The sequence below is a fragment of the Ictidomys tridecemlineatus genome, chromosome 8 (genome assembly GCF_052094955.1).
Source record: "Ictidomys tridecemlineatus isolate mIctTri1 chromosome 8, mIctTri1.hap1, whole genome shotgun sequence".
In the NCBI taxonomy this organism is placed as follows: domain Eukaryota; kingdom Metazoa; phylum Chordata; class Mammalia; order Rodentia; family Sciuridae; genus Ictidomys; species Ictidomys tridecemlineatus.
In genome coordinates this window covers 106,316,878-106,330,803 of record NC_135484.1, presented here as the reverse complement: position 1 = coordinate 106,330,803, position 13,926 = coordinate 106,316,878, and the positions used below count along the sequence as shown (strand labels likewise).

Sequence of the window (13,926 nt, the reverse complement as noted above, 5' to 3'; positions counted from 1 at the left end):
TTTTTTCTTTTAATTTGGTCAGAGAATTACTAAGTGCTTCCAAACAACAAAACCTGGCATCATCACAAGGCCTATAAGTCTGAACAAATACATAACAAGGCAGAAAATTAATTAATGGATAAAATAAGGGAGAGAGAACCTAATGAAGACTCTAGAAGTACATTAAAATTCTTAAGGAGTTCATTAAAAATACCTTCAATGTTAACTGAAAATATTCTACTTTTTAAAAAATATTTTCTTAATTATTGATGAAACTTTATTTTATTCATTTATTTATATGCAGTGCTAAGAATTAAACCCAGTGCCTCACATGTGAAACAAAAGCCCTATCACTGAGCCACAACCCCAGCCCCAAGATTTCGCCTTTTAATTTACATCCATTTTGTCCCACTGTCCCAGATGTGGAACACCTATAAAAACTTAGTATATAACATATAATCAAAATATAATCACAGTAAGAATATAATATAATAGTAATAATATTTATAAGCTCTAGATTATTATTTACAACCTATTCTCATGTACCTGTGTCCAGTTAATCAAAATATTTACAGAACTGAAAACCTGAGATTGAATAGGTTAACTTTTGTAACTCAAAGAAACTTCTGGACCCTATCCATGTTATTCAAAGAACTGTGATAAGGAGTTCCATCATAAATGTGCTCAGTTATATGAACTATATAAGGTAAGAGACAGCTACTGTCATCCCAAGCCACTGATAATTGTTTTACTACAATCCTTTAGTTTAAAATCTGTAGAAGCCATTTCTAAAAAATGCTTCACTGGTGTTATTTACTACTTAAATTTAAAATATGATAATGCCCTAACCGAACAGACTGGCTACCAGATCTACATTCAATAGCAGAAAAGACAATTTCGTTGGTAATACCTTTCAGTGAAACCAATCCCAGGAAATAACACTAACCAATTGTTCCTCAATTAGAGGGAAGAAAATCAAAAAGAAAACAGCTCTTTAACAATGAGGGGACAGAGAAAAAGTAGCAGTAGAGGGTGAAAACCAGCAATATCAACAGGCTTACAAGAATTATGAAATAGCAGCAGAAAAGGAAGGATACAGAGAATGAAATTCCTATAACACAAACACAACTGCTTACGTCTGTACTTTCTCATCTGAAAAAAAAACATAATAAACAATGATCAAATGTACATTGATTCTAACTTTATAAAATTGAAAACCTGAAAATCTTATACCAATAGAAAATATTGGTAAATTTTAAAAGACTCCCCTAATTTTGGCCCTATTTCCCTTTCTGTGAAGAAATTCATAAAGGGAAAAAAATAACTTCGGACTCTAAATGATGAATATTAACTATTAAGAATAGCCTCTCTATAAGGTCTGAAATAGAAGAAAAATGTACATTTCTTCCAGAGTTGTAGCCAACAATAACTTTTGCATTCTGAATCCAACTAGTTGGAAAGATGTTTATCAAAGTGTTTAATAAGAAAGTACTAAATTTAGCTTTTTTGTCTCCCTTCAGTTTCTTAAATGGCCTGAGGTCCATCAAATGCATTAAGGAGAACCTTTCCTAACTATAAATGACAAAGGGAAACATTACTCTATAGCTTTCTTCTTATAGAGAGCGGTTTACATAGATCAGAGGTCATCAAACTGCTTCTGTAAAAGACCAGATAGTAAATATTTTCGGCTTTAGAGGCCATATGGTCTCTGTCACAAATACTCTATTCTGCTATGTAGCATGAAAGTAGCAATGGACAAAATGTAAGTGTATGGTCATGGTCCAATAAAACTTTATTTACAGCAATGACAACAAATCCTTGTCTGTAGTTTGCTAAACCCTTAGGTCGTCTTTTTTATAATCTATTCAGAGATACATTGTTTTAATATATACTATGAATTCTGAAATAAAATTTCTAGAATTTGCTTTAAAATACTTCATTTAAAAAAAAAAGAGTTGGGAGAAAGGTTAAATAAGACAATTATTGTTAAAACCAGATAATGGACACATGGAGTTCATTATACTATGCTTTATAATTTTAAAATTTTGAAAATTTCCATATTAAAGCTTCAAAAATATAGTTAGTCAATGAACCTGCTCTACAGGAAAATGAATTTCCTCACCTTATTTCCTGACCTTATTTAAGACCTTCTAAAAAGAGTCTTAATACTTTAAAACATAATTAACATAAGATGGTTAACAAAAAGCCATTAAACCATAATGAAAAGACTTAAAAGTAATCCACAAAAGATTATATAAATTATAATAAAATATTCCACAGTTTAAAAAATAATCTCACAATATACACTGATGTTTAATTTATTTCCATATTATCTATTAATAAGTGTTATCAATTTTTGAAAAAATACATTATTTGCATTAAAAAATAATGTTTATTACTTTCTAAATAAATGTATAATTTTTTAAATTTCTGTTTTATTTTTGTTTGGGGGGTTTGTTTGGGGGGGTTGTTGTTGTTTGGTACTGGGGACTAAACACAGAGGCACTTAATCAGATGTGGTTCTGATTTTTTATTTAGAGGTAAGGTCTAAGTTGCTTAGGGCCTTGATAAGTTGCTGAGGCTGGTCTCAAACTTGCAATCCTCCTCTCTCAGCCTCCCAAGTCACTGAGAGTACTGGCAGATGCCACAATGCCCAGCTCTTTCTGTTTTAAATACAAAGAACTAAATACTTACAAATATAACCCAGATAAATGTTTAGGGTCTTTGATAAAAACAAGAGATCCCAGACCAGAAAAATCTGAGAAATTATGACCTAAATATTTTCAGTGTTGTTTTAAGTATGTTCAACAAGCAACCACAAGATATATATTTAAATTTATTTCACCTTTGAACAAAAACCATCACACAGTGAAATTAGTCCACCATGAAGCCTATCAATACCCACAGGAGGAAGATACTTAAACCTTCAACTTACATATTCTTTTAAACTGCCTGGTAAATCATCAGAAAAGAATAACTGTAATGTTGCCCCAGTCTTGTGCAGATAATAATTTTAAGAGTTTGGAAATTTCCACATTGAAGCTTTAAAAATATAAAGTTAGTCAATGAACTAATAATATATAAAACATATAATATAAAATTAGTCTCTTGAAACAATAAAAAAGAAAAACCAGTATGTGCCAATAGAGTTTTCTAATAAATGCAACACAAATCAAAATACATAGTCTCATTCAATGCTCAAAGCCAAAAATCAACCTAAATAGAGCCTTAGGAAAGAAATATAAATGAATGTGCAATTACTCAAAGACTGAATAAATATGTTTATAAATGTTTCAAATTTTCCTCAACATTCTGAAATAGTGATTTCAAATATCAAAACTAAAAACTAATTTAAGCTAGGTTCACAAAGTTATGACATTTGAAAGAAACTAAGAACTTTGAAAACATTTGACTATCCAAATATATACTCAGTCTCAAAATTTTTTAAATCAAAAACTAATGTGGCAATAAACAATCCATAACAGATTAAGGCAGATAATAATTACAAAAAATGTGTTTACATGATATTATCTTTAAAAAGATGCACCAACATTCATTTTTCAAATACAGTACTCCCTTATAGCATTTTTTATCCAATTTTGCCTCTTGTGCACATGGCTCTTTAAATGTTAAGAGATTTTTTTCACTATTACTTGCTTAAACACACATTACTTACAAGTTAAATTTTATAAATTTTATTTCTATTGTCTTTCTTCAACAAATAAATTTTAAATAGTAATAGCATGCAAAGACATACTTACATCATACTCTGCAATTCTGCTGCAAAGCTAATAGCCTTTCCTGTACTTCTTGCACTACCTGAAGTGGCAGCAGACATTGGGCTAGCTGCAGTATTATTCATCTAAATAAAAAGGAGAAAGAAAGCTTACAAAATTTATAAATGCATGAGAAAAAACTGAAGTAATTATAAATTCCATTCAAAAATATCCACAATATTATATTTCTGATCATTTGTTTTGCATAAGTCCTATTTGCTTATACTTAATATTCTTTACGCAAATGAAATAGTATGGATGAAAAAGCTTCTTAGTCAAGTAAGATAAACAATTACTTGAGTGATAAACATTTCAGTACCTATTCTCTATAAAATGTAACAAAAGTATTCATTAAAATATTTTAATAGAGCTCAATGGTTTTCAAAATGTGTTCCAGGAAACGCTGAGATTTATTAGTAATTCTTCAGAGCTCCCAGTGGCCCCTGCACACAATTTCTTCCAGACCACCAGAAAACTGATTTTTCTACTGATTTTTATATATGGGGATTCCAAGTAAGAATTCATTTAAAGAAAGAGTTCTACAATTATAAAATATGAAATTAGAAACCTAGAGCATAATGTAATCTCTACTTGAACCAAAGTCTAAAATACAAATAAAGTCAACAGATCAGAAAAGCACTGTGAAATTTTATAATCTTATGAGTAAATAACTCATTTAATCTAAAATGTGATTTTTCCCCATAAAATTAAGCAAATGCATAATGAGAAAACTAGATTCCAATCCTAATGTCTATTATTTTAATTAATGAATGTAGCATTTGGGCGAGGGCTGTAGCTCAGTGGCAGAGCACTTGCCTAGCATGCTTGAGGCACTGGTTTGATCCTCAGGGCCACATAAAAATAAACAAATAAAGGCATTCTGTCTATCTACAACTATAAATTTTTTTAAAAAAATGAATGTAACATTAAATAAGAATTAGTAAAAAAAAAAAAACTAGCATTTCAAAAGTCATGAGGGGCTGGGGTTATGGCTCAGTGGTAGAGTACTCGAGTGCGAGGCACTGGGTTCAATCCTCAGCACCACATTAAAAAAAAAAAAAAAAAGGTCATGAAAGTAGGTAAAAGTTCAACTACTATACAATTAAGTTTAATATCATTTCATATAAAGTTGATGTAAACTTTGCAATATTGTAATTTTCTTTAAAATAAAAACAGACTCTAAGGGACAAAAAAAAAAAATCAGAACATACCAAAAAATAGCACCTAGAACTTTAAATGTTGTCTAAGAAGGCAAGTTCTGAAATTGTTACCAGACAAAAGACTCACTCATTCAGGAGACAAGGCAGTGGTAGAGAAAGACCTTCTTATGGATTAACTAAATGAGCTGAAGATGGCAACTTAAAGGATCATCTTGCCCAGGGGGTTGGTTTAGGGTCAGTTTAAATAGGAGATGGGGAAACACCAGACTGATAAGCACCTTTTCACAGGTGGGGTTTTTTTCAATTTTTTTTTAGACATTCATTGACCTTTATTTTATTCATTTATTTATATGCAGTGCTGAAAATGGAACCCAGTGCCTCACATATGCTAGGCTAATAATGCTCTATCACTGAGGTGCAATCCCAGCCCCACAAGTGGAGGTTTGTGGAACAAATGGCTTACACATCTGAAGATGCTTTTCAGTTCTGCAAATCTCAAGAAAACAGTTCAAGCTAGACTTGTCACTGATTTAGCTTGCCCAAGTGTAGTTCCTGAGTTGTTATAGAATGGCAAGAGTGGGTAGTACCCTGAGGCTCTCTTGAGCTGATCAAATTCAATATAATGAAAGAAAACATATTTCACCTAATGGGTAAGTGAAGTTAAATAGGATGTATGGAAGAAATCTAGTCAATGTCTGGCCTCAAAGACAGACTGCCTAAGTTTGATTTGCCAGCTTTGCTACCTTGCCACAAGTGTGGACAACTGACTTAATTTCTCTGTGCTTCAATTCTGAAGAGGCAACAGGACAAAGAGCTAAGACAAGCAGCACACTGACCTTTCTGGCCTCATCTGAGGGCCCAGACAAAACCACTAGGCACAGAACAAGGGCCAAAGAAAGAGAAGAAAAATATTCCACTCAAATTAAACTTAAAGTCAAGAATTCCATAATATATGACGAATCTAATGCAAGAAAGAATATCACTTTTTTAAGCCTAATTTTCTTTCTAATTTTTCATAAAGACTTTTTAAAAGAATATGATATTAGAAAATATCTAAGAGGTCAAGTTCTGGAGTTATTATCATACAACTTACAGGAAAAGAAACATTACCTGTTGAAACCTGGGCCAAAAAAAAAAAAAAGACATCACCAGTCCAGAATTGGGCAAAAATAGGTAGGAAACTAAGGACTTCCACGAACAGTCCAAAAGAAATAAGACAATATGGGGGGGGGGGGAAGGCCTGCATTTCTCAAGGACCTCAGAATATGTTCCCCTGTTGTCCCAACACAAAGCTGACAGTGACATCTAGTAGAAAACATTAAACTCAACATTACATATTAACTCCAGTCTCCAAAACAGTTATGATTTAAGTTGACTCATACCACATTTGATATATATGCTATTCTGTAGAATTATCCAATGACCAAAACTTCACTGAGACATTGCTGGACCAATCTGCCCCTTTTACATTTAAAATCAAGTCACCCTGCTTCAACCCTCTGTGAAGAGGAGATACTTCATAAAGTAAACTGATATTGAGACCACAGCTCGGAGGTGGGGATGTGGCTCAATAATAGAGTGCTTGCCTAGCATGCAAGAAAACCCCAGCACCACAAAACACACACACAGCTTTCTTCAGTTGTCTCCCTACTGTGAATGTTTCACATCAAGGGTATTTATTGGTAAGAGGTAAGATCCCAGTCCTAGTTTATAATAACCATGATCATCCTTTTAGTCAAGTTATTTAATTTTTAAATCAAACAGGTGAATAACATTTCTCTTGACATGATGAACTGATAGCTCATTAGACTTTTTAAAATAATTATTTCCCATACCCATATATTCTGTTTGATGATTTAGATAATTAACTTCTTTAGACATTAACTTCTTTACACATCAAAGTCCTATCATTTCAATGCTTTATTTCCTTTCTTCCAGACATTAAAAAAGTCTGTTAAAAGCAGAAGCACTCAAGTCAATTTTCTCTAATAAATACAGTTAACATGGAACTGAAAACCTACTGTAATCTTCTCAATGGGTTAATGTCCTACAGTTGTTTCAGCTTTCAATTGAAATGCAGCTGTTTGCCATATTTTACAAAATGAATTCAGATGTGCAGATTGGGATCAAGATTATTTCAACATGCCACAGCTTAAATGTGAACCCAAGAAGAAGTTCATTTCTGATTAATACTATGTAAACCTGATCACTGACCAATAGCCAATACTATGTCACACCTCTAAAATCCCATTTCAAAGGAAAAAAAAACAGCATTTTTTAATTTACAGCAATGGAATTTAGGATATACTTCTTTCCACAGAAAATACCGCCGCCACCCCCTCAAAAAAAAAAAATTGACACTGGGTTTCATTTAGAGATCATATTTTGAAGAGCTACCATGAGAAACACCTTTAAGCTTAGAAGACATCAAAGACTTAAGAATCTCATTATTACTAGTTTCTGCACCCTCAAAGCAAAAGCAAAATCTAGACTGTGAAATCTAGCAATCAATCCATTAATTAGTGGAATTTATCAGATAATAAAAATGGAATTTTTCATTTCCTCAGTTACATCACTGCTAAGAAAAAATAATTCAAACCTACACACTAATTTTGTAAACCCATAGAGTCTCAATTCTAATCATCCAGTCTGAAAATCTCACATAATAAAATAAACTTTCACAATTGGAATATTTTCATAAAACCTCAAAGGTAGGAAACAATTATGGTTACAGCAACACTATTATACACAGCACATCAATTCTGTTGTTTTTTTTTAACTCAAGTTATAGCATAACCTAAATTTCTACAAATGTGAAAAATAATACCAAATGGTCAATTACTGAGAATGAAATTTTTAAAAATGTACAAAGTATCACAAAACTTCCATATCTAGTATATTGATGTGGCTGCATCACTGTATTATGCTGTTTTTAAGTCCTTTAGATATTGATAACCACTGAGTCAAACAGCGGTTCCAATCCAAATTTTCTAAGGAATTTTCATACTGCTTTCCATGGTGGTTGCAACAATTTGCAGTCCCACTAACAATGTATGAGAGTACCTTTCCTCTCCACATCCTCACCAACATTTATTGTTACTTGTATGTTTTTTTAAGTTGTTGATGTACCTTTATTTTTTATTTATTTTTATGTGGTGCTGAGGATCGAACCCAGTGCCTCACACATGCTAGGCAAGCGCTCTGTCACTGAGCCACAACTCCTGCCCATTACTTTTATTCTTGATGATTGCCATTCTGATTGAAGTTTCTTGAAGTGCCCAAGGACACACCACTATTTAGCAATACAGGTCGGGACTAAAACTAAGGTCCCGCTGACTTGTAGTCCAGAGTTCTTTCTACCATCCAACAAGAAACATAAAATTTAAAAAAAAAAAAAAAAAAAAGAAAGTTTATCACAACTCACAAGACTGCCACAATTTGTCATAGGAAATTTTGTTGTGAAATATCTACCTAAATAGAACCACAATGCAGCAGTAAAGAGGAGGGTTATGGGGTTCAAACACAGGCATACCATTACCATCTGACTTTGGGCAAGTCATGTCACCTCTCTGCCTCAATTCCCTCATGTCTAAAAAAGTTGTTTAAGGACTAGGGTTGTGGCTCAGCAGTAGAGCACTCGCCTTGCACATACGGGGCCCTAGTTTCAATCCTCAGCACCACATAAAAATAAATAAATAAAATAAACATTTTGTGTCCAAACTGCAACTAAAAAATAAATATATTTTTAAAAAAGAAGATATATGAATAAAGTTAAAATATATAGGATTCAGTCAAAAATAGCTACACCATTTAAAATAGCAAAGTACAAGTCAAGATAGTTTAAATAATTTACATTTGTTAATACTTTAGTTTATTATGCAAATATTAAAGAACTTATTTCTATATACTATCCTCTGAATTCAATGAATACAGCACTTTTTCAGTAATGATCACATACCATATGCCAAATCACATGATTTTTAATGTTCATTATCTTTATTTAACCTTAAACATTCAATAACTATCAGCCAAAAATATTATCATGGCCAGTACTAGAGTGCAAAAACACCTGACAAGGTTGTGGCTCAGCGGTAAAGTGCTCACCTAGCACGGGTGAGGCCCTGGGTTCGATCCTCAGCACCACATAAAAATAAACAAACAAAATAAAGGTATTGTGTACAACTAAAAATATACATATATACTTAAAAAAAACACACACACCTGACAAACCCGTTCTAGAAAGAAAGAGCATCATTGATATCATTAGATAAAACTTACATGCCTGGATAAATAAATACAGGGAAAGTATTTTCAGCAAACTCCATGAAACACATCAAGTGCCCAAGAAAAAGGTTGGTTCTCTCTTAGCAATATTAGTAGAGTTGCTAATACTGTGTACAGAGTTGTAACCAGCTCAATAAAGCACCACTGCAGTGACTCAACAGTATTGTCGGGGGGGAAAAAAGTTTGCAGTAATAGTGCTATTTTACATACTACTTATGCTCTTACACAAAATATACAATTTTTACAGATTTAGAGTCAGTCTTTATGGCCAGGGGTACTAGGTTGACAAGATGAAATAAAATAAACATAAAAATGTCAATAAAATAAGACTACAATTTATAAATGTGTGTGTGTGTGTGTGTGTGTGTGTGTGTGTGTGTGTGTGTACATACCAGGAATTGAACCCAGGGGCACTTAACCACTGCACCACATCCCCAGTCCTTTTTAAATTTTATTTAGAGACAGGATCTCACTAAGTTGCTTAGGGCCTTCCTAAATTTCTGAGGCTGGCTTTGAACTTGGGATCCTCCTGCCTCAGCCTCTCAAGACACTGGGATTACACGTGTCACCACACTCAGCTAAATATAAATCTTATTGGATGCTCACCAACAATCTTTTGGCGAGAATGGAAAGAAGTACTAATTTCATTTTACTGAAGAGGCAACTGAGGCTCAGAAAAGTGAAATACCTTAACTAAAGTGGCAAAGAAAATATGGTAGAAAGGACAAAAGCTAGTTTTTTTTTTTAATTCATTTTAAGTGTTCTTTTCATCAATCCACAGTGCATCTCAGAATATTAGTGTCTCTTCAAGATCAAACGTAAGGCTTTAATTGCTAATATTTATAAAGATGCATCTCATTTATCTCTTATAATTCAGGAAGTGGGCTATTACTATCTTCATTTTATAAATAAAAAAACTGAGGCTTTTTAGAAAAATTAAATAACTTGCCCCAAATCACATCATTATTAAGTAACTGAACAAAGACTCAAACTAGGCGTGCCTGACTCAGTAAAATACTTTATCCACTACAGTACAAATTCAATTAATACAATAATGCATTTGTCTGAATTATTTCTCATTATTTATGTAAACAACTCTAAGCAAATTCTTTCACATTCTAACACACAGCAAGCAGATTTCGGATTTCACTATTCAACGTCAAGATAAAACAAAACAGATGTTATTTCAATACAAATTCTCAATCTTCTGATTTGACTGAGAGAGACTTTCTTTGTAGTCTCCTACAACAACAGATCCCCCCACTCCAAGAATCAAAAATCAACCTACTTAAGATTTCTATCCAAAACAAAATCTTAAAATTACCAGTGTCTTAAATGGACAAGTAACTTGCTGGCCTTATTCAAAGTGTTTCATCTATTACTTAAAAACAAAAGCAGTAACGGTCACTGTTTTAGTAGTAGTAATATTTCTGAAATGGCAGTATGGTTAATTTCTCTAAAATTATATATTATGGATTGCAACATGCCTGAAAATATGGTGACCATATTATTATTTAGTTCCAAATGAGACTTTTTTTTACTATTTTTTTTAGTTGTAGATAGACACAATACCTTTATTTTGTTTATTTTTATGAGGTGCCAGGGATGAACCCAGTGCCTCATGCATGCTAGGCAGGAGCTCTACTACTGAACCAACACCCCGACCCCAAATGAGACATTTTTGATAATGGAAAAGGTTCTATTAATAATTATACTAGAACAAACATGGCTTCCCAGAAGCATTAAAGTATAGGGCCACCCTACATAAGAACCCATTTTGATTAGTATGTTATGAACTATTCTCTGCATATGACTTAATTCATGAGTTTTAAGTTATTGTTCCAGATCTACCAACTATCTTCAACCTTGAGAAAAAAGGCGTCATTGTACAGGCATCAGGCCAGAGTTAAGGTTGCTATCTGTAGTTTTTATTTTGTTTTTTAGGGTTCTTTAAGTTTTATTTTCAGAGGTTGGGGGTAGCTCAGTGGTAGGTAGAAAGCATGCTTAGCATTTGGGAGTCCCAGATTCTATTCCAGCGCAACCAAAAAAAATTTTAAATGTTTTATTTTTATATTTTATGTGCTGAAAAACACATATTTCAAAGAATCTTTGAAAGATCTATCGACAGATTTCACGTATCTAAGTTTTGAACACAAATAATAAAACTACTTCTCAAATGTCCCAATTTGCAAATGATAATGGAAAATTTTCCATTTTCAAACTACTATAATTTATCAAACTGCTTTATTATACAAAATGTTAAAAACACCAAAAAAAATCTTTCAAATGGAAAAAGCTTTAAAGAAAATAACCAAAATTATCAAAGTTGATGGAAACCCATGATCACAATATAGTATAACAATGACTCCAGTTAGCATTGTTAGGCCTCGCCAACTAAATCCTGCAGTCGTTTTACAAGCTAGGAGTCCAAAGAATCCTTTGCTTTAATTGTCAAAGATAAATATGTACTAACAGACCAATGATTTGAACTATAGTATTTGAGTTAAAAGCATTATTTGAATATATGTATGATGATACTTAAGAAAATAAATGTTACAAGACCTGGTTTTTCCGATTTAAAACTCAACCAAAACAAAAATTAGAAGGGCTGTCAAAATTTTAGACCTTCACTATCACAAGCAGTATCCAGTAGTCATATACAGTTGTTTAAATTGGAATTAATTTATTAATAAAATTAAAAATTAAGTTCCTCTAAAATAAATAAATAAATTTTTAAATGTAGAAAAAAAAATAATTTTAAATCTTAAAAAAAGAAAAAAAAGTTCCTCAGTGGCACTTTCCACACTTCAAGTGCTCAGTGTCAACTGGTGCCTAGTAGCTATCATAATGAGACCACAAAGATTAAATAACATTGCATAGCATTTCCGTTATGGCAGAAAGTTCTATTGGGCAGTGTGCCTTTAGACTTATAACACTTTGCTTGAATATCCTGAGACAAGAAACCTGCAACTGCACACAAAAAAGTGCATTCTGGTTTTGCAGAATACTATCAAATAATTGCTCCTCACAGCAGGTCAAACTCAGCCTATTTGGAACATTCCAGAAATTCCATCAGTTCCTTCTTCAAGTACATCTTTGCAGAGGTCTTCTCCTCCCAGATAAATATATACTCAACTTCTTCAGAATAATGTAAAGTTTCTATCTCTCGAGATATGCTAATTTATTCAGGTGTAGAATAATAGCACTGTGTCCAGGATGCTCTTTTAGTTGTGGTATACCACAACTTCAGTCTCATTTGTCAGCCAAGTGTCCTGATATTTAACTGAGAAAATAAGAATCAGTCTTTCTGAACTATTGAAACATGGAGATCAAAACCATCATAGCTATCATACTGAGCAGTGCCAAACACTGTTCTAGAAACCTCACCATTTTAAACTAAGCTATTACAATCCCCATTTCACAGACCCCGAAACCGAGGCAAAGACAGGCTACATAATTTCCCCGGTGGTCACAGATGTGGGCTCATTTCATCTAGAACGGTAGAGCTTTTCCTTTCTGGGCGCTACACGAGGAGTAAAGCTCTCCGAAGTCTCCCTCCACCGGGCCATGCTGCGACCTCTTCCTCCAGAGCCCCGCTCCCCCAGCACTCCCTGAAACATCCGCGAGGGCGCCGCTTAGCCCAGCACCGCCGCGGCTCGCCGGCCCAGCTCGGCGAGCCCCACGCCCACCGGCCAACGGGGAGGAGTCAGGAGTCAACCCCACAACCGCAGGGAACCCAGGCGCCGCGCTGGGCCGGCGCCGCACACAGCCGCCCGCTTGGCAGCCCTCGGGCGGACACGCCAATTGCTCGCCGGCAGCCGGGGCCAGGGCGGGGCATGCACGCGAGCTCGAAACGCCGGGCTCCGCACGCGGCGCCCATCGCGTCCCTTGACCTCTTCCCCGCTCCCCACCGCTCCCCACACTCCCTACAACCTCTGCTTTAAGGACACTTGTAGGCACGGCTGCGCGTCCCGCGTGGAGAATGTAGGGGTAGAGATGGCGCGGTTTCTGCTGCTGAAGCCTGGGACACGATTGAAAAGGGACGGAGTGGGGGACAGAGAGTGTAGAAAGGGAAAAGGTGACTGGGCTATGGGGGGCGGGGCAAGATGGCGGGAGCTCCACTCGGCGGGGCGGGGGTGGGCAAGACTGCGTTGGTAACGATACCGACGCCCCCACTCCTGGCGGCGCGGGCGCATGCGCACTGAGCCAGGTGACGCGCGGCCTCCGTCCTGAGCAAGCTACTTCCGCCAGGCTCCCGGGGGCGGGGCGCTGTGTGGCCAGAGAGCCCGACGTGTGCAATGCCAAGCCACTCTATGGGCCTCGGGTCGCCGGTGGTTTGGAACTGTGATGGGAGCCAAAAGGTGTACGCTGTCCAGGCTTGAAGGCCTTAGGAGTGGGCCTGGCGTGGGAGAGCCAGCGGTCCTGAAGGATTCTGTCACCTACATAAGGAGTTTGTTTTCCACTCTAGAACCCAAAGGGGCCAACACGGTGCTCCTTCAAGAATGGTGGGAACATGAGGTTAAGAGAATAATTCTGTAAAATGGGCCCACTGTGCTGTTCCCCACATGTTTTCTTTTCTAAGAAGCAGTTTAAGTCTTGGTAGCAGGAATCAGGATTTGGAGAAGGGGTCTTCCCATTGCCCCAGCTTCTTGGAAGGCCCCAAAACTCAATAACAGTCTTCTCTCCCGATTTTTGGCTAGAGATGAAAATCTTTAAATAGTACAGTT

General features: G+C 35.3%; 1 protein-coding gene across 5 annotated transcripts in view; it reads right to left on the bottom strand.

Moving 5' to 3' along the window:
- Positions 1-13,351, bottom strand: part of Supt3h (SPT3 homolog, SAGA and STAGA complex component) — a 478,415-nt gene extending 465,064 nt beyond the window's left edge. For 3 of the 5 annotated variants that reach the window (XM_040282740.2, XM_040282741.2, XM_040282742.2), the window contains exons 1-2: positions 13,133-13,350; positions 3,741-3,841 (exon numbers count right to left, since the gene is read on the bottom strand). In XM_040282740.2, the coding sequence (XP_040138674.1) occupies positions 3,741-3,841 (101 nt within the window). In that variant the 5' untranslated portion in view covers positions 13,133-13,350. Of the gene's footprint in view, positions 1-3,740; positions 3,842-13,132 lie in introns of all 5 variants that reach the window. The other 2 variants (XM_040282738.2, XM_040282744.2) reach the window with 2 other exon arrangements.
- Positions 13,352-13,926: the final 575 nt, after the last annotated feature.